General features: G+C 48.3%; 1 protein-coding gene across 4 annotated transcripts in view; it reads left to right on the top strand.

Moving 5' to 3' along the window:
* OGDH (oxoglutarate dehydrogenase) overlaps nt 1-20,513 on the top strand; it is a 63,028-nt gene that overhangs the window by 19,181 nt on the left and 23,334 nt on the right. The window contains exons 3-6 of one of the 4 annotated variants that reach the window (XM_014607075.2): nt 3,340-3,528; nt 9,754-9,844; nt 14,967-15,011; nt 19,703-19,818. In XM_014607075.2, coding sequence (XP_014462561.1) covers nt 3,340-3,528; nt 9,754-9,844; nt 14,967-15,011; nt 19,703-19,818 — 441 coding nt within the window. Of the gene's footprint in view, nt 1-3,339; nt 3,529-9,753; nt 9,845-10,003; nt 10,107-14,966; nt 15,012-19,702; nt 19,819-20,513 lie in introns of all 4 variants that reach the window. The other 3 variants (XM_006269359.3, XM_014607077.2, XM_014607076.2) reach the window with 3 other exon arrangements.

Here is a 20,513-nt window from a genome sequence, read left to right as displayed (position 1 = left end):
CAGTGAGGAGCCCTTCCTAGGCTCATTCTGGATGCATGGGATTGAAATCTGGGTAGAACCCACGCGTTGCTCTTGGCTTGTGTCACCGCTATGTGAGTCGCTTCTAAATTTAATCACCTTGTGACCAGCAGGCCTGGAAGTTGAACATGCTGAAAATAACTTCCCAGTAGTACAGGATCAGAGCAGTGTCAGGTGAGCAGTGGCTCCTGGAATAGTCTTGCTAGTGGGGAAGGGGTATCTGCTGTCTACAAGGGCTGGGTTGGGCTGGCAGGGGTGCATTCAGGCTTCTGGATCATAGGGAAGTCAGGCTGGGAGAGATGTCACAGAGTCATTTAGTCTAGCCCCTTACTTAGGGCAGGACTAAACTCTTTGCAGCCTGTCTGCCCTGCCCTCGGAAACTTTCCAGGGATGGAGATCCCACAACTTTTTTTCTGCTCTTTCAGTGTATTTTGCATCTTTGACCAGGGAGCACCCTGTACTAGACTGTTTCTCCAGCAGCCAAAGATGAAGTCTTTTTGGACCATCCTATGAGATGAGGAGGTGATGTGTACTGTCCTCTTCAGGCTTGGGTTGGGGCTGGATGCTGTTGAGATGTCCACGAGCCCTTTAACCCTTAAAGAAGGGAGGGTGAGGGACAGGTGCCAAGGATGATGGATCTAGGCTGCCATTGAGTCACCGAGGCTATTGTTATGAGTTGGGCTGCCACCTCGTGATTTGATGGAGAGGGAACAGCTAGCCAGCCTTGGGCCCCTCTGAAAATGCTTAGTTTTAAAGGTCACAGTCTCTCTAGTGAACAATAGGGTAGCTTGAGAAGAGGTGAAACGTTCACAGACCTGACCCCCCCCCCCCCCCCCTTCTGAAATTTCCCTCTACTGACTGAATGCCTCTAGGACTCCACTCTTGCTTCTCAGCCGTTGGCCTGAGTGCTCTAGCGTTGGCCTTGGATGCTGCCAGCTCCTGAGACTAACTGGCAAAAGGCAGCAGGTCAGAAAGGGTTCATTGAGCACAGCCAGGATCTCTGGTGGGTCCAGCTCAGAGCTGCGGCCAGTTCTTCCTCTGGATTGCAAGAAATAACATGGAAGGGTGCATCAGGCACAGGATATGCGGTATGGGCCTGAGCAGAGGCAGATGTGGGGAGCTTTGGTATCATTTTGGAGGAGAAAGTCAAAGGAGCAGAGCCTGGACTCTCTTCTACAGGACTAGGGTGATTGTGGGCTCTGAACCATATCTTACAGTAATGCAGCAAGTGCTTATAGAGATGGAGACTGCTGATACAGGACAGTCCAGAATACCCCTCTTGGCCAGAGCCAGGTCCATGTGTCTTGAGAAGAACATGCCGTCTCCACCCAAATGCACCTTTGCCCCTCAGACTCTGGCCCTGCTCTGGTCATGGGAGCCTTCTAGCTGCATCCCATATCCTTTCACCCCTCTCAAAACTGAATATGTCAACCTCTTCCCCTCCCTGCACCCATAATTCAGTGGATCTGCTTGGGGAGGGAGCAAGAGCTTTTCAAGGCCGAGTCTGGGTTACCAGCTCGACGCTTGAGTCAGTGTTGATTGCTTATTCCCCGTCTTCTGTGGTGCGTCTTTAACTTTGCCGGCTGTTCAGGCCTGAACTGCAAACTCAGCCCCTGGAGGTGCTTTTGGCTCTCAAAATCCTGCTCTCCTGAGGTTCTTAGCCTTGGAGATGGGAGGCCTGGTTTTATTGCTAGGTAGATGGCAGCTGAGCAGAGAGCAAGTTTTTAACTGGCGTCAGCAGGGAAACGCTCCAAGCTGAGGGAGGCTTTTTAATGATGCTGGAGTCAGCAGCTTTGTGCCTGACTCGCTTGGCTCCAGTATCCTTTTGGTTTCTGGTTTCTCTAGCATGGGTTCCTTCCTTCCTCCCCCCACAATTGCCCACATCTGGGCAGGCATCTGTCGGCTTTTTCCATTAGGGACATGTGTGGCATGGCTTCATAACTGACAGTACTGCAAGCCAATGTTTGCTCTCCTGTGGTATCCATGAGACTTTCCAGTGCTCCCACAGGTTGTTAGTCTTGCTGAAGTCCCTGATGCCTGTGTGACAGTGCTGTGAAAGATGGGTGTTGGTAATATCACAGTGAACCCCACCCTCTGCTGTATTTATTGGCATACTACATGCCCCCCCTTGGAAAATGCCAGCTTTTAGTTTCCATTTTTTTATTGACTTTCATTCCTATACAGAAAAAATACCAGAGCAATTCTTTTGTGGCAAAGACCTCCAAAGACCCTGGCAGGTCAGAATAGTTTGGACACTCCAGATTCCTGTTAGAAATCACTGGGTTTCTTTTGGCCACTGCGTGTGAAGATCTAACGATGCTAATTATTGTGTGGTGCCCTTCAAAGGATCTCGTGGCACCCCTGGACACCACAGCATAATATATAAAAAATGTAAGATACAGGACCATGTACTGGGTCTGACTTGTATTTTGGCTGCTACATGGAGCAGGCAGGATACGGTAGCTGTGCCCCTTATAGATGACCCGTTATAGGCTACCAGCTGTATCTGTGTGGAGCAGATGAACTGAAGATGTATAAAGAACATAAGAACTGTCATGGACTGGGTCACTCCATAGTTCCATCTTGCCCAGTCTCCTGTGTCACAGCGGGCAGATGTTGGAAGGGAGCCTGACCCTGGGAATGACCAGGCTTTTTCCCATTCATCTTTCACTTGCAGCCTTCAGCATTTAAGGCCTAGGATGTTCTGATTGTTAGAGGCTGCGCCCCTCACTCCTGTGATCAATAGCCACTGTTGCCCCTTTCCTCCAAGAACATGTCCAGTCCTTTAGTGAGTCTGGCTGAATGCTCAGATTCCCCTACATCTGGTGGCAATGAGTCCTGCCCTTGAATGACCTCCAGGTTGAAAAAGAACTGCCTTATGTTGGTTTTAAACTGACTGCCTACTAGTTTCATGTTGTGACCCCTGTTCTTGTATGGGGAGAGACCATCAGTAATAAATCCCTATTGACTTTCTCTGTTCAAGTATTCTTCTAAAATGAGCAGGCCTGGCCTCATTAGTTTCTCTTCATTGGGAAACCCCTTCATACCAGTCATCATCCGGTTGTGCATAGCTGTACCCTCTCTAGTTCCTGTCACTGGCTAGTGGATTGTGGCGATAGATGGTTGGGGAGTGGGGCCAGCTGTCTCCAGTTATGTCCTGCGCTCTTAAGCTGTCCCTGGTGTCATGTAGGCTACATACAAATTGTTGTGTGGAGCAGCTCGCAACAGCTGGGTTATCCACTGAGCCAGAGGAACTTGTACAGGTATGGCATTGGGCAGATCCATGATGGACTCATTCTGCTCTCCTTTCTATCTCTGCAGTCATGGGACATATTTTTTCGCAATGCCAATGCTGGAGCTGCTCCGGGCACCGCTTACCAAAGCCCCCCTCCACTGAGCGCCAGCCTGTCTGCACTGACCCACGCCCAGGCCCTTGTCCAAGCACAGCCTAATGTTGATAAGCTGGTGGAAGACCATCTCGCCGTACAGTCGCTCGTCAGGGCCTACCAGGTAAGAGGTGGTAGTGATGAGAGGCTGGTTCCCCTTGCCTGGACCTGGCTCAGGGCAGTGGAGAATCAAGCCTGGCACTGTACAGTCGGTTTCAGGTCCTGGGCTATGCTTTAAGTAACTCAGTGAAAGCAAACTGCATGCTGCGTTGTGTTGGAGAGATCCATCCAGGTCAACCTGTGAACTGAGACAGCTGTGTCATTTCTGACTGTTCTGCTTTGGTTGATGAGCAAGCTACTAACCTGGGGGGGGGGGGGAGAAGAAGGAATCAGCTGATCCTTGCTAGACAATAGTAACACTTTAAAGACATTGTCAGCCAACAGGGCAATTAGCAGAATTATTAACTCCACCCTTGCAGCTACCACTTTTCACTCCATTCAAGCCCCTTGGTGTGGTCATTCCCTGTCCCATCTCTTCTCTTCCTCCCCCCCCCCCCCCCCCCCTTTGCTTTGTCACCCATTTCCTAGAACTCACCCCAGGGAATTATGTGCATAAAAACTCAATGACAGACAAGAAAACTCAATTATGCTAAATTCATTAATTACTTTTTTTTTTTTACAAATTAAACTAAATATAACACTGTTTGAACCTTCTTTAGAAAAATATATGCAGGTACTTTGTATGGTTGGTGGGTGGGTGGGTTGCAAAGGGGTGTGTGGAATCTGTGGGATGCATAATTGTATAATTTTATGCACCTGTGCACATAATTATACAATTATGCACCTGTGCACATAATTCCCCAGGGTGTATCAAGTGCAGGAAATATATGTCTCTATCTCCCTGATGGCAAGGGGCTGGGGGCCACATCCTTGCTGGCTTCTCAGATAATGGCTGGATTAGCGTGGACATGGCTGCCAAAATCTTCCGTTTCAAGAGGTGCATATCCCTAGCTGCAGAAATTAATGCACACTTTAAGTTCCATTGTCAAGGAAGCAACAGGGGGCACAAAGCTCCTCTTGCTCAGATCTTCCATTCAGCTCTCTCTAATTGTTATCTGCTTTGCAGTGACACTTCAAAAAGGGCTAACATCTACGGTATTTGTTTTCATACAACACATCCACAGACTATAACACACACCCTTGTTTTTGAAATGTGGGTGGGGGGAGATCTTTCCTTGTAAGTAAGGAGGAAGCAGAGCCTGTTTTTTGTCCTGCTTCCAGTGGGTTGCTGCAGATCTTTCTTTTGGTTTGAGCTAACAAGTGGTAAAACCTGCGTATAAGACTCTTCAATTTCTAGCAGCTGTTTTTTTGGGTGGAAAAGGCATGTTACATGCAAGAATATACAGACTTCCTATCTCTTTGTGGGCAGCCTGTGCAGTAGGTTAACAAAACTGCTGATTACCCTCTTGTATATCTCGTTTGCCACCTGTAGTAGGTGTCTGGCACTGTTGCTCGAGGAGAAACTCATCAGAGGTTATCTACAAGGTGGGATCAACCTTGTGTTGTAGATAATGGCCAGCTTTGCTTCCTCAACTTTTCATAGATATTTTAAGGCTGGAACAGACCTCGGAAGATCATAGAGTCCAGCCCCTCTGCCCCAGGGGCAGGAAGTTGGCTGAGATCTCAGGATCCCAGCAAGATAACCATCCAGTTGACTCTTGAAGGAGTCCAGAGTAGGTGCTTGCACCACCTCTGGTGGCAGTCTGTTCCAGGCCTTGGGGGCTCGGACAGTAAAGAAGTTCTTCCTTATGTCCAGCCTGAAATAGTCTTGGAGGAGCTTGTGACCATTTGACCTTGTCATCTCATGGGGTGCTCTGGTGAACAGGCATTCCCCGAGATCCTGATGTACACCCCTTGCATATTTATAGGCAGCCACTAGGTCCTCCCTGTTGGCTTCTTTGCAATTTTCCTCCTGAAGACAAGCCAGGCAACGTGCACTGATCTCCTTCTTGCCACAAGGCAACACAATTGTGCTGCAAAACCAAAAGACTCAAACATGTTGCAGAAGAAGAGACTGAGGCTATCAGCCTTGTCCTGCTTAGTGATAGATAAGCAGAAAAACAGGCTGCCGCTTGAATCTTCTGGGTCAGTTTAGAATCTGTTTCCAGTGTCTTGGATGGCATCTCATCACCATTCAGTTCCCTGGCTTGCGGAATGACCAAGCACATTTGCTGTTTAGAAAAGAAGCCTCACAGGAGTCCTTTAAAATCCACAACTCATGCTTCTCAGCCCTCTCTTTTTTTTTTTTTTTTTCTCCTTGATTCCGATGACAATGCTGGGGAGGAAAACCATAGAAGACGGGCCAGGACTAGAGGTTTTAAGATCCTCTCTATGTGTAAGTGGCTTGGTTTGCAGAGGTTTACTTTTAGCTTGGTATAATCCATATTAGCAATGTCCCCATAGTTTTTCCAACCTTGTGATTCTATATAGACAGCCTTAAAAGCTATGGAGGTCTGTGCAACCAAATGTATGGGACAGTTGCCTCTTTCATGCACCTGGCAATTAACTGCTTTGACTGGATGGAGTTGGGGTGCCTCCCTCTAGTTTTAATCTTCCCCTGCTCCGAATGTGCATATTCATGGCTTCTGCATCACCTTAGAGCAAAGTGCTGGTTCTTCAAGGGCAGGGAAACAATCCTAACCCCAAGAGGGAAAGTGTCATGTCACGTCCTCCACCTTGGTGAAATGCTACATCTTGTCTGCCTGCAGAGTGGTGTGCGCCTCTTGGGGATAAAAAGAGGCCCATCTCTTCCTTCCTCTTGCTCTGAGCTGCTGAAAAGCTTCCTCCAGCTAAGCCAGGGGTGGGCAAAATGCGGCCCAGAGGGCCCCTAAAAAATGTAGAAAATTAATATTTATCTGCCCCTGGCTGCCTGTCATACGGCCCCTGATGGCTTGCCAAAACTCAGTAAGTGGCCTTCTGCCTGAAATAATTGCCCACCCCTGAGCTAAGCCAACCCTCCTTGGACTTGTGGCTACCACAGAACAGGACTGCTTCCATGGGGATCCCAGACCATGTGGGGTTTGGCCAGCTGAGCTTATTGCCTCTTTGCAGGTTTGGTTTCATATATCCTCTTACTTTGCTGCTGAAATCCAGAATTCTGTGGCAGTGCTTCTCAAGCTATTTAGACTTGAGGCTGCCCCCTTGTCAGACTCCAGAGCTCCAGCTCCCCCAGAGGGTGCCTGCTTTTAGCTTTGACTTGTTTCTTGACTACAGAAAAATATTAGAGCAATGCTTCTATTGCAGAGAACAGGCCATGAGAGTGCAGAATGGTCTTTAATGCTCTGGGTTCCTATTTTTACAGATGGTTCATGAGAAACCCAGGTGTTGGTAGGTTTAAAAGGGCTTGTATTTCATAACACCCTTAAAAGGCTCTCACAGCACCCCATGGGGTCCCTCAGTTGAGAATCACCACTTTGGAGGCTTGTCAGCTTTAACTGGGGTTCATGTGCTACTTGATGAGTTCCCCTCACTTCATCAAAGAGCCAAAACAAATCGGCCCTTGAACCAAATTGTGGCTAGGGCTCCCTGAATGCTCCTTTGGGCACTTTACATGTTCTCTAACGCGTTCTGATTAGAACGTGCCAGTATGCTGCAATGCCTCATGTATTCAGCGTCCCCATATTTCAAAAGGGTGGCAGGGGTGCTTAAACTAAAGCTCATTGAACAGGCTTTAGTTAAAGCATCCTGCTGTCGTTTTGAAACACTGGATGCTGAATACACAAGATGCTGAAGGTGCTTTTAATTGGAGCAGCTCCCAAGAGCCACTAAAATTTAAAAAACACCTTTCTCCCCCCCCCCCCCCCCCCCCCCCGCACATTTGTGGGTGTCCTTTTATGTATACACAAGTTGTCCCCCTTCCATTCCACTAGGATAAAGCAATATAACCTCTATTACTGGGGTGGTGGGTTTTACTAGCCGTGCAATTTCCATAGAGGAAAGGCAACAAATGCTTCTGTTATAAATCTCTCTTAGGTCCATATTTCACTGCTTTCACACCAGAAGCGGCTGTGCTGTTTTAAGGTTTAAATAATCACATCCCAGAAGCCAAGTAGAATGAGCTGCAGAGAAGAAGCAGGGGCTGAAGCAGAATGAGCTGCTAATGAGACATGAGGGCCACAGCTCTTAGAACTGCAGACGCGTTGGGGAATCAGTGCAGTGGTTTGCAGAGTGTGGCTACCTAAATAGGGCTGGAGAACTCTTTGGCAATGCAGACACTACTCCAGAGTCCCTGAGCTTGCTTCAAAATGACCTGACAGCAGTTCAGTAAAAAGTGGTAGCATCCGAAGACTTGGTTGGGCACCCCTCCCTCCCCTCTGGCTCTGTAGCTTCTAGAAAACTATCTCCTCCGTTGAGTAAAATGGCAGACCCAGAAAATAAAAGCTGCTGACTCTGGTTGTAGAGGAGCAGCTGAGGAAGCATATGAGAGTGGCCACCACTTAAAAGGAAGCTGTCTGGTGAGAGCCATGTCGGGGTGGGGAATGGGAAAACACTCACTTCTGACTTGGCGGGAGAAGAAGTGACATTGCTGATGATGTAGGCTAGGTGTTGGGTTGCCTCTGACCTTTTGCAGCCCCCTGGTAGGTAATAACTGCATTGTAGTCCCAAGTACAGGTGAGACTCTCAACCCAAAGCCTTAACAGCCTTAAGAGACTGATCTGTGTTGTGGTTCTTGCTATATTGGTACCTATTGCTTGGTGGCTTCCAGCTTGGCCTGAAGGTCCAAGCTGATGTGAAATATTTCTCCTTCATGGGTATCAGCTGGGTTCATTTGGAACAGGGCTTCTTGGGTCATGCTGTTGGGAAGAAACAGCTTTTGAGACTTGCAGTGGGACCATCCTGAGTGCTTCAGGACAACAGTCCTGTTCTGCTTCCCCAGCTGGAACCTCTTGAGTGCCCTGAGGCCTAGCTCTTTTTTTCCCAAGACCTTGACTCCTGACCCACATCTCCTTGCCAACTCCAGCGGCTCCTGCCACAGCTTAGCCCATTGCTCTTTGTCCTGTTCTTTGTATCATCCTTAGATCAACATTGAAAGACACAAGGTGGCTTGAGTTGCCAGCTCAGAGGGGCAAATGCATGGGGATCTACAGTGACTTTCCATTGACTTTGCTAATGCCAGGACAGGTATACTTTGACTTGATGTTTTCCATATATTCTGTGCCTGCCAGTCTGAGAGCACTCTTTCCTACACCCCTGGCTGCAGTCTTTCATTTATGAAGGCCCTGGGACAAACAGAATAGCAGCCAGTACTCTTTGTCCTGGGAGCTGGTCCAGAATTGGCTTTGGCCCTTTGAAGGATGCTTGTTTTGAGCTTGGGGCTGTGTGAAACAGGTGCCTCTTCTCCCCTGCTCCAGGCTGACAGTGGTAGTGCCACCTTTATCTCAGAGCTGATTTCTTTGAGAATTTTCTATAGGTCTTAGTTTCTGTACAAAGCCCCCAGCACTGCATATTTCTCCTCTGCAAACCAAGTAGATGCAGGTCTAGTAGGAGCCAGAGACCTTATTTGTCCTAGATGGTATGTGTTTGATTCATGCCTCCTCCTTTGCCCCCAGTTTATGGAAAAAGGAGTTGTAACTGTATTACCTTGGGGGATTAACCCCATCTTGGAGTTCAAGCTCAGCTAGAGTGGCCTGATAAAGACTGGGAGTGGCTAGTAGAGGCCTTAAAGAGTTGCCAGTCAACATACCACGTTGTCTCACATACAGCACACCCTGGAACATAATAAGCACCTTGTTTTTGAAAGGCAGATCAAAGTGGGGCGGGCAAGATCTTTCCTTATAGTAAGTAACTGAGTAGCATCAGGGCAGGAGCCCAGCCTGGTAGGTATTCTGCTCCCTAGGGATCATGTGCAAAATTGCTTTCACTTTTGCCCAGCAGAACTGGTGGTTACCATATCTATTCTCACAGTGCATGCTCCAGTTTCCAGCCATTGATTTCTTTGTGGGGGAAAGAAGGATGTTGTGTGTGGGGGGGAAAATATAGTAACTCCCTCTGCATTTTGCTTCCAGCTGTTAATGGGATTACTTGCCCCTGCACAGGGGAGAGGGGTCACCTCTGAAAAATTTGTGTAAGGTGTTTTCAGATCCTTGCCAAATATGCACCATAACAGCGGTGCAGTAGTCTTATGACTCGTTTATGCTAGTGATTGACCAAGTAGGGACCCTCTTATTATACAATGCAGACAAAAATTGGTTTGACAAAGCAGGGGGGAGGGTGCATGTGCATCTAACAAATGTCTCTCTTCTGTTACCTTGGTTTTAAAATAATTACTAATGTATGTTGTTGCTTCCAGGTCAGGGGTCATCACATTGCAAAACTTGATCCTCTTGGCATTAGCTGTGTAAATTTTGATGATTCGCCAGTAACTGTTTCTCCAAACGTCGGTGAGAATTGATCTGCCAATTTAATTTGAATGTAACTTAACTTTTTTACCCCTCCCCTCCCTTTCCCACCCCTCTTTTTTTTGTTTCTCCTGTCCCTTTTGGTCTCCACTCTCCTCTCCTCTCCTCCTTTCCTCCCTCCATTCCCGGCTCATTTCATAGATTCGAGGGCACCATGTAGCACAGCTCGACCCACTGGGAATCTTGGATGCTGATTTGGACTCGTCCGTTCCAGCTGATATAATCACATCCGCTGACAAACTGGGTGAGGGCTTCTCAAGAGCAGTTTGTGCTGCATCGCTTGAGCTCCTCTCTCACTTCTTAAGGCTTTGTAGGTAGAATGCTTCACCAGGGCTGGCCAGGGGGAAAGGTCTCAAGTTTCCTTAGAAATGATCACTCTCCAAATTGTCTAAGTCTGAAACCTTGGCTTTACCACATGGCTGCCAGGGAAGCCTTGTGACCCCTTCTTGCCTCGGGGAATGCTCCTCTTCCCCAGATGGAGAAGCTGGTTGTGTGCTTCCTTCACTGTAGTTGTTAAGCTGATTGACTAATCAACCCAATGGGACCAATGCTTGCATTTCCATGGAAATGCCAAGTGGTTCCATGATGATGGTTTTCTGGGATTCTTCCCGTTGCTGCTTGGTTCCAAGGCAGTGCAGCTACTGTCTTGCCAATGGGCTGATTGCCTCTGCAAGAAGCAGCCCACGGTGCTTGAAGAAGACGGGAGCTTTGCTGGGGTCCTCTATGCCAGGAGACTGTAGTCAAAAGACACCTTTCCTTGATGTTGCATTCTCTAGTTTTCATTCAGGTGCCCGGCTCTGACTCCTTACCTGCCAGTGATCATGACAAGGAAGCTTTGGAAGGCATTTCCAGATTGACAAGAGAGGGTTAAAATGACAGTGCCTCTAGATAGGAGGTGCATGCGTGTGGCACAAATGGACGTGTGGTGCCTGGTGCTGGCAAGTCTGTTCAGAAGGTGCCTCTCACTATGCTCTGTAACCTGCTGCCCTTCTAGCCTAACATGGGCTCCGGTGCCTGAGCGCTCTATCCACTTGCTGGTATTTTCTAATGGTTCACGGACTACGTTCTGTAAGCACTTCTAAATGGCATGCTTCTAACTTAGACTAGAGCTACCATAATGACTACTAACCTTTTGATGTAATCAAAATATGCCATAAGACTATCATGCATGTAAATGAGCTTGATCACCTAACCAGGGCACATCTAGAATCTGCTGGGGAATGGGCAGATGGGGAAAGATTTATTGGACTGTTTGGTGTGTAAGAGATCACTTCTGGGGTAGGTGTACTGTGGTATTGAAGGTAATCCAGTGCGTCTAAGATTGACTGACTATTTTTGGAGTTACAGTGGGCAAGAGTGATACTGGATTCATGTTGCTGTATTCACTAGCATACCATGTGCCGCGCCGCCCCCCCCCCCCCCCAAATAAATAAATAAAATAGTACTCTAAAATTGGGGTCCATGTCTCAGGTGGGGGAAGTTTATTTTCTTTGCCGGAATAGGAGCACAAAGATGCTGTGTTGTAAAGTGGTTGCTGGCTTCTCTCCCTTTCTCTGTCAGCATGGAATTGTATTGCTAACCCTGTCACAGCCACACTCAGCTTGCTTGGGGGTGAAGCGTATTGTATGCAAGAGAATATGGTATGCCAGCTGTTCCTGATCCTCCCAAGGTAAAAGCTTAGCTCTGGGAAAACTAGATTTGCTCAAGTTGATCCCTTTTTAGAAGTGAAAGCACACATAATGACAAGTGAATTTGGGAAAGCTTTTTGAGTCGGTGTACAAGCTGTAGGGTTCTGGATATCAGGAGGTTAGGACTTAGGGCTGTCTTTTCCCCCAGGGAAAACAGTTAACAGGCAAATTCTTAAGATAAAGCTTAACATTAAATTAAACTGGTGGCTATCATGTGCAGCTGCCTGTGGAAATGCACTTGATGTAATCAGTACAGTGTGAGTGTTTTGTATTCCCAGAATAGGAGATTTGCCTTTTAGGTCAAAGGCAGGTGACAGCTTGGACTGAAGCAGATGGGTGCTCGGTGTTGAGTGGGTCAGTGCTGGAGACACAAACCCAGAGCAATTAGAAGCCTTTAAGGGTACAATGCTGCTTGCATAACAGCACAAGAAGCTGGCAATCTTGGATAAAGTGGCTGGTTTGGGCATCTCTTAGCTGCTGTCTCCCTCCCTGCTCCCCACATGATGTCTTCAACTCATTTTGGGTGAATTCAGGCTTGTTGCAGTAGAAATGGGATCTGCTGGTTTGGGTTATCCTGCCTGCCAAGACTCCCAAGGAAGAAGTCATCTTGCCTTTGGGTGGTAGTTGCATACCCCTCTTGTCTGTCCCTTTCTCTGACTGGTAGCAATGGGGCTGGTGTGGGGGAGCGGGAAGGGAAAACTGTATCTCCCTTGACCAAACGAAGTGTCTAAGAACCCCCTGTAATAGGTTTGTGGCAGGGGAAGCCAATTTCTAAGCTAATCCCTCTGGCTTTCTGCTTGGAAAAGTGATTTCCTAACTAAGTGGGGGGTGCTTGCAGGAGGGTACTGTTAATTGGCAGGCTGGGTAATGACTTGGTCTCTAATTTCTCCTGAAGGCATGAGAGATCAGCTTGGAGATAAAAGAACAATCTGCTTGGGCAGAGCTGCCATTAAGAAAAGAATTGCTGTGATCTCTTGCTGCTTGCTTGGTTTTTGTTTAGCTGATGGACTGTTCCCATACTTGCCCTCTGATCATGTTAAGGCTGAACTCTTGGAGCCTGTCCTGAGAGTGACTTGTTGTTTCTGGCACTTGAATTCCAGCCTACCTTTAGCAGACTTTTTTTCCTTTTGGAAACTCTCCACCTCAATTCCTGATTTAGGAATGGTCAGTGGCGGGAGGGGTAGTGTCAGGTGGACCCATTGCTGTGCATGCTGTGGCTCTGTCTCCCAGAGCACAGTAAAGCATTAGGGCTGGAGGAGCTCTGGATGGAATTGGTGTGGCTTGCAGGATCCAGAGACACCAACACATTTCCTTGCCCTGCGCTAACTGAAATACGTTGGTGTCCCAGCCCACGCTATGCAGCTTGTCTTCTCCATGATGGCTCTGATACCCCCACTTACCTCCAGGCCAGGCCTCCACTGCTGCTGCTTTTAGCAGTTCCCATGCTTCTGGAAATTGGGTCCTCTCCTGGTGGCTAAACTGGAGAAATTCCTTTTATATGCAAATAAGGTGCCTGAGAAAGTGGAGGTGACTTCCTCACTGTTTATTGCTCAAAACCTGCAGGTGCTGACTTCTGGCCTGCTGGTTGATGTGGACTAAGCGACCAGGATGGCAGTCCTCTCGGCTCTCGGGAGATGTTGAGATGGCCAGGATGAGTGGACAGGCTACTTGTGGAGAATGTGTCCGGAGGGGTGGACTGGAAAGAGGGGTGGGGAGTGAAAGCCACTTCTCTGCAGAAACCGTGTTGCGTGAAGCAGGGGGACATTGTTTTAGCACTGAATTAGTTAGATCTTCCCTGCTTTAAAAGGGAGTGCAAGGCATTCCTCTGATAATAGTCCTAGAGAGATGGAGCTGGAAGGGACCTCCAAAAGTCACATCTAGTTCAGCCCTCCTGCCTGGGGGGAGGATCAGCCCTGCCTAAACCATCCCAGACAAATCCATTGTTCCACCTCCTTAGCCAAACTACCATCAACACTGCATGAGGCATCACACCTGAACCTGCCACAGAGAAAGCAGGGGACCATAGTGGCCAATGTCTTGCTGCTGTAACAGGTTTTTAATAATGATCCCAAGTAGAGACCCCCCCCCCCAGCTGAGTAAGGCAAACCCTGCCCCCCCAGTCCATACCAATATGACTAAGGGGTAAAAGTCCTTTCTGACCGCAAATCTGATGTTGGTCTGATCTTGCACAGGCTGGGCAAACCCCAGATGGAGCCCCCTCCCTTCATTTACTCCTCCCCACCTCCTTCCCATCCTGAAGATGGCATGGGTGGGGCTAGGGGAGCCAGGGTCATCTAGGTGTCCCCTGGGTTGGCTTCAAAGTGGAGCTTGATTGCCCCTCCCCCACCGACTAAACAGGGACCATCTGTTTGGGGGGAGTTTGCTGTAACTCGTGTGCTTTCTGCATGTCTGTTGGCACACCCAATGCCTCTGAGGGAGGCTTGAAAACAAGAACACACCTGACCCAATGACCTAGTTTCTATTGCTTGTACTAGTTGCAGGCTCATGATGTCCTGAGCACCTCCTTGGAGCTGGTTCCACAGACAGCTGCATGTTGGGGCCTTTAGTACCATGGTACCAGCCAGAAATGAGGAGACCCAGCATGAACACACAGCCCGCTTCCTCTTCACCTCGAGGCAGGTGGACACTGGGTTTGTGGCATAGTCCTTAGCAGAGGTATCTGAAAAGTTTTGGAGAAGGAGACCCCTGAGGTACCTTGTCCAAGAATGGAGTTAAGGCGCAAGGGTCCCTTAATTGCCTTTCCCATCTCTGTCCATAGCTGTACTGCAGTCTGTTGCTCTTAGCAGCCTACTGTCCATGGATCCCCCCATTCCTTTTTAGGGGTGACCTTCTAACCCTTCCCCTAGAGCTAAACTACCCAAGGACATTGTTTTGGATAGCATGATTCCTGGCTTGATGAACTTCTCCCTAAAGAAAGAGGTGGGCTGTATCTGAAATGCTTGATACCTCACCACAAAACTCCAGGGTGACTTGGCAGGGGACAGAGATGGTGTCTCTCAGGGGCCTTTGTCAGATGGTTGCCTTTAGCTGTCACACACCTTTTGTTCCCTCAACAACATGTGCAGCCAAGAGGAGATTTCAAACCATGCAGCTCAACTGCTACCCAGCGTCAATGCCACCCTGGGCTCTTCCGCTCTCTGCCTGGCTGTCGGAAGTATATTCACCTGGATCTTTTTTTCCATCCCCTACCCCCTCTGTAGCATGTAGTCATCCTCTATTCTAACCCTTTCTCCTGTGCTGGTTTGAATTGTATGTGACTTTTTTTTTTTTTTTTTTAACTTGTGCCTTCCATGGCTACTTTTCACAGTTCCGGTGTTGTTTTTTAAACTAACTTTGACTGCTGTATCTCTGTCTTCCTCCCTTCTGCAACCCACCTCTTCCCTTCCCCCTCCCAGATCTGGCAGTGTTCAAGGAGCGGCTGAGAGTGCTAACAGTAGGAGGTACGCAAATCATGAGCCTCTAACCCCTTCTGGAGCTCAGGACTCTTTGAATAGCTGATTCGGGGCATGAACAAATCGGGTGCAGCAGATAACTCTCCAAGATGGCTGCCATGATAACTATCACACATTTGTCTGGGATCTCTGTCTTGGGAGATGTCTGAGCTGTACAGTTGGCCAGCAGTGCCTATAATGCAGATAGATGTCTACTGAGTCTTAGGATAGATAGATGTCTGCTGAGTCCCCATGTCTAGCTTGCTAGAGAAGGTTTCTCTGTAGTTCCTGTAACCCAGATAAATGTTTGAGTCTTGGGATAGATGCCCAAGTCCCCATGTCTAGCTTGCTTGGGAAGTTTCTTTGTAGTTCATTGTTCTGAGGCCTCCATCTTCCTGGTTTTGTTGCTAGAAGCTCTGACTAGGTTGAATTGGCTGTAATACCCAAGTGTTCCTAGCACCCTCTCTGGGTTTCCTTGATCAGTCATATAATTAAGTACATTTTTTCTGTCACTGGAAAAATCCTTTGTCCTCAGAAGCCAATTTTTCCACCTTGGCTGCTTCCCATTAAGCCTCTACCTCAGTCCCCTAGGGTCTAAACTATTGGCTTAGTTGTGAGGACCTGCTATTCTCACTGTTTTTTCCTGAGCTCAGCATGCTGGAACAGACTGGCTGCTGTGGGGCTCTTTTGAGACACCAAAGGTGGGAAACCTTTGATTTCCTAGTATTGCAGAAAGTGAATCTGAGACCTAAGAACATCCCCGGGTGACAACTTTGTAGCTAATCCCCGTCTCAGCTGCCTGGCTGTATTAATTGCTCCCTGGCTTTTTGTGGGTGGAGGCAGTGAGGGAGCAGAGGAGGAAGGATCTCTGACCAGCTGTCCTTTAAACCTGCCCAGAATTATAGTTTCAAAGTGAGAAGGCAGCTTGAGCCTGGAGAAACCTGGACCTGTAACTGCAGCCCTACTGTGTCCAGGGACCTCCTAGGGCATGAAGCTACCCTCCAACCAGCTGCCCAGAAGCCTAGAGAAGTATTCTTAGTTCGCCCATCTCCCTCCCCAAAGCAGCAGGGTCCTGGCTAGTGCCAGTCAGTTCCCCAGTGGTTGGCCTACATGTTGAAGAGAACCCCCTGGTTTTAAGTGCCATCTTCCTTCCCAATGGCCTCTCTGGAAACCTCCCCATGCCTACGGTCTCGGCTCCTACCAGTGGCCTTGGTACTTCCTGCCACCTGGGCTTCTTGTCTACAGAGTGATGTTGGTTGAGGAGAGCCGGCTTTGGTTCATGCATCTTTGCCTCTCGAGGCCTTGCCTACACAGAGAAGACCTTCCAGAGAAGGTAAGGGGTAAATGTAACTCATGGTATTCCAGACAAACACTACCCCCCGATAGAGCTTGAACCTAGAATAATAGTAGCTGGTTTGGTCAACTTCCCCATGGATGTTCCCTCTGCTCAGTTTTTCGACTTAGAGATTAGTTTCCCCAGGGTGGCTGGTGACTATGTTACTTCAGGTCCAACCACTTTAATTGGCATCGGACACCCCTTGGCCTGGTGCTGTGTTCATAGCTGCCTGATAGCCATAGGGGTAGAGTGTGCCTACCTCCTGGTACCAACCTCTCACCCTTTTCCATATTTTGTCCAGAGACTGCCAGCTTCCACATGTTGCATAACTTGGATGCCAGTGGCCACTTGAATTAAACTTTTTTCTAATTTTAATTCTCCACCAAAATGCATGCTACCTCTGTTCCCTTGGACGACCCAGATCTGAGAGATTAAGTAGCATGCTCTTCTGTGTAGCTTCAAGCAATAGGACTTTATGAAGTCCATTGGGTTCTGTCAGTCCCTAGCCATCTTTCCTACATAAAATGACAGCTGTGCTCACCCCAGGGCAACCCATCTCCTGGCACAGCTCCCCATAAGGCTTTGTGGCTGTGCTTCTTGTCTCTCCAAGCCTAGCTTGCTCAACAGAGTTGCAGAGATCATAGCAGACTGCCTTCCGAAGGACAAGCTGTCACCTCAAGCAAACTTACCCATGAGATAAGGCTGCCATTGTGTGACCAGGCTGAAATTCCTGTGCATTTATGTCTCATCTTTGTCCTTGGGTTGTGAAATGCCAAACAGCACTCCTCCATTGAGCCTTTTGATCCCAGCACGTAGTGTCTGGCACATGTGCCACAAAGGAAACTTAAGACCCAGACAAGGCTGTAGATCTGCTCGTTCCGGAAGGAGAGGTGATCCAAGATGCTAGGATCCTCTCCTGATTTGGGGGCAGGCTGCCATCTATGCATACGGTAGATATTGACCTGAAGTTCTTAGCCCTTCCTATGGAAGCCCTCAGTTTGTGTTATGAAGACCTAATTAACCACATTGCAGTCTCATCCCATGACTTTGCTAGGCTTCCAGAATCGGGCAGATGGTTCACCCATGCCAGTGTAGAGCTCTGATCAGAGTGCCCCACCTCCATCAAGCCCAGCAGAAACCTTGCTTACTGGTTTTGACTGGTCCTGGCCACTGCTGGTCTCCATGTGACATACTGGTTAGACTGGGCGTTGGGGCTTTTAACATTGATTGAAGAAAGCCCTTTTTTTAGTTTCTCTACCTATTTTAAAAGGTAACTTGTGCCTCAGAGGCACATTTAACATTTGTTTGCACTCTTCCTATACCATTTATGGCAAAATCACTTAGTTGGATTTAAAACCACCCCATAATCACTTAGCTGCTTTTGTGGAGTTCCTGCTTTGTTCTGCGGACCACTTATTGCAGTACCAGTGAGGCTGGTTACCTGGATGAATATGCCTCCAGGACACTCAAACTCAAGAACTTCTCAGTGCAGTTTGAACAAAACCTTCCATACCAATTTGCTCCCAAGCCCTGGTGCTAGGAGGCCTTTCTGCTTTCAGAGTGGATATTGGAGGCCACTCTACAAAGGCAGGTAACACTTAGGGTCCTGCTATACGTTCAGCTAAAAGTGCTAAATAAGTAAAAGCTAGATAGAAACCAGTTATAAAATTGGTACATGTTTATGAGCACTGTGAAGCTGGTTGGTTTTCTTGTAGCTGGATGGCCATTTTTATGGTATGATAATTACTTTGCCCATGTGGCTGGTGAAAATGAATTGTGCAATTCACTGGTGAACCATGTAATATGTAACATGTGGCAGGGGCTCCAGTGACCTAGTGGAGAGGTAATTTGGAGGACAAGATGGCTCCTATCACTAGAGCTGGTTTTGGTAGACGGGTCAAAGAAGCTCACACTGTCTACCCACAGTGGCTCAAAATTAGACCGAAAATACCAAACAGCACTCTTTCATTGGGCCTTTTGATCCCATGTAGCATCTAGCAGCAAATGCCACAAAGGGGACTTGAGGTCCAGGCAAGGATGCAGCCATGCTCCTTCCGGAAGGAGAGGTGATCTAAGATGTTGGGATCCTCTGCTGATTCGGAAGCAGGTTGCTATCTGAATGTATGGCAGATATTGCCGTGAAGTTGGGTGAATGCAGGCTGGGGGAGTGCAATAACTAAAGAGTTTGCTTTCAATCATTCTGCCAGAGTGAGGGGTGTTTTTAAATAGATCCTGTGGGATTTGGTGGCAGCTGGAGGAGGAGAGATCCCATGACATCATTGGCCTAGTTGGCAGATACAGAGCCTAGAGTTTGTCAATAGTCCCCATCTGATAGGTCTCAGATCATGGTTGATGATTGTCTCAGATCATGCAGACAGACCTTGGTAGGCAGCCCTTTGCCTTGGTTCCTTCGGAATTCAGCAGATTGTTCTTTCATACAAGTCAAATCTAGGGAGAGTTGAGCTGGAAATTTCCCCTTTGTATCACGAGGTTGTAAGGCCACCCTAACACCACTGTGCTGGGCATAGCCATAAGCCTCTGTTCCAGAGGAGAAATTGTAAGAGCTCTGAGATCAGCCAGCGGGTCCCATGCAGGTTACAAAGGGAAGTCCGGTTCTCTTTGCTGGCCAAACCCAACGGAGGTTGCGTTGCACTGCAAATGCTTCTCTCCCTGGGTGAGCTATTCAGGGGAGTTCACTGCAGAATCCGGACACTGATGCAATTTTTCTTTTTTCTTTCTTTTCCTTTGTCTTACTTCCCTCTCTTCTTCCTTTTGGGTTTGGGTCCGTTTTAACCCTTTGTTTCTTGCTTTGTCTTCCGTTTCATTCTTGATGTGCGGTGAAATCTGGTTTTATTTATTTATTTCCCCCTCACGTGCTCAATGCCTCTCTGTTTTACTCCCCCCTCCCTTGACGTTCTCTGGAACACGTCTCGTTTGCGGGGCTCCGATCACCTCCTGATTCCAACGCTGATTTTAATTTGCCAATTGACGTGCCCATGTATTGCCCTATGTGTTTGTATTCTGCATAAATAACAACCCCCTTGGCTTTTTTTTTTTTGGTTTTTGTTGTTGTTTTTTAATTCTGTGCTGACATCTTCTGTTTAATTACTGCCTGGGTTTTTTTGTTTTTTGTACCCATATAAACCTCCTTCATGCTTATTTTTTTGGTTTTGCACTGCTTTCTTTTGTCCTTCCCTCTCCCCTCCCCTCCAACCCCCCCCGTCCCCCGGCTCCTGTTGTGACCGTCCTTGTCCAATGACCCCATTCCCTTGCCCCCTCCCGCCCACCAACTCTCTCTCTCTCCTCCTCCCCCCCCCCCCCCCCCCCCCGCTTTGGCTTTTCCCAACCACCGAAAATCCTGCAGGGTTTTATGGGCTGGACGAATCGGATCTTGACAAGGTCTTCCACTTGCCCACGACCACCTTCATCGGAGGGAATGAGTCAGCTCTCCCACTCCGTGAGATCATCCGGCGCTTGGAGGTAAGATGTCCTTGAGTTCCCGTCTTGGGTATTGCCTGAGATTCTCCTTCCATCATTCCCTATAGGTCAAGTCTACCTGATAGATTTGCTGTACCCAGCAGCAGTGACACCAAGCAGGGCATATGTCTGGCTGGGCAGTTACCTACCCCATGCCCAGAGTGACATTAGCTGGCTCATAGTGGTATGTGGATGCTGCCATGCTGTGTCTAGTGGAAGAGGAAGCCTGTCCAGAGCAGGGGGGCATGGTGGAGGTGAGTTTGTTGTGCAGGCATAGGCTGGCACTTGGTATTAGAGAAGAGTTGGGCTGGAAAGGACTTTAGGAGGTTGTATCTAATCCAGTCTCAAGGCAGGATCAGCCCATCCAAACCATTCCATAAACCTCTTGGCAGGAGGGAAGCGGGGTCTCCTTGTCTTCTGTGCCTTCAGCAGTCCTGCTTCTCTGGTTGCCTTCTGTGGGGGCTATAAGCTTCATCTCAGCCAAGGAGCCATTGTAGGTCAAATGAAACGTTGTAATGGTGGATCCCAGCCCAGCTTGGGCATCGGGAGAAATGGGGTCCCCAGTCAGGGGCTGAGGGCAGGGAAAGCTGCTTCTAAGGAGCTGGGTAGAAAGCCGCGGGGAGCTGCCTTGCATGGGTTGGTTGGCCACCCCCACCCCCTAGAAAACACCTGATGTTACCACAGGACATGACAACCAA

The sequence above is a fragment of the Alligator mississippiensis genome, chromosome 7 (assembly GCF_030867095.1).
Source record: "Alligator mississippiensis isolate rAllMis1 chromosome 7, rAllMis1, whole genome shotgun sequence".
Taxonomy (NCBI): domain Eukaryota; kingdom Metazoa; phylum Chordata; order Crocodylia; family Alligatoridae; genus Alligator; species Alligator mississippiensis.
Note: the sequence above shows the minus strand (reverse complement) of the source record. Positions and strands in the feature narration are given on the sequence as shown.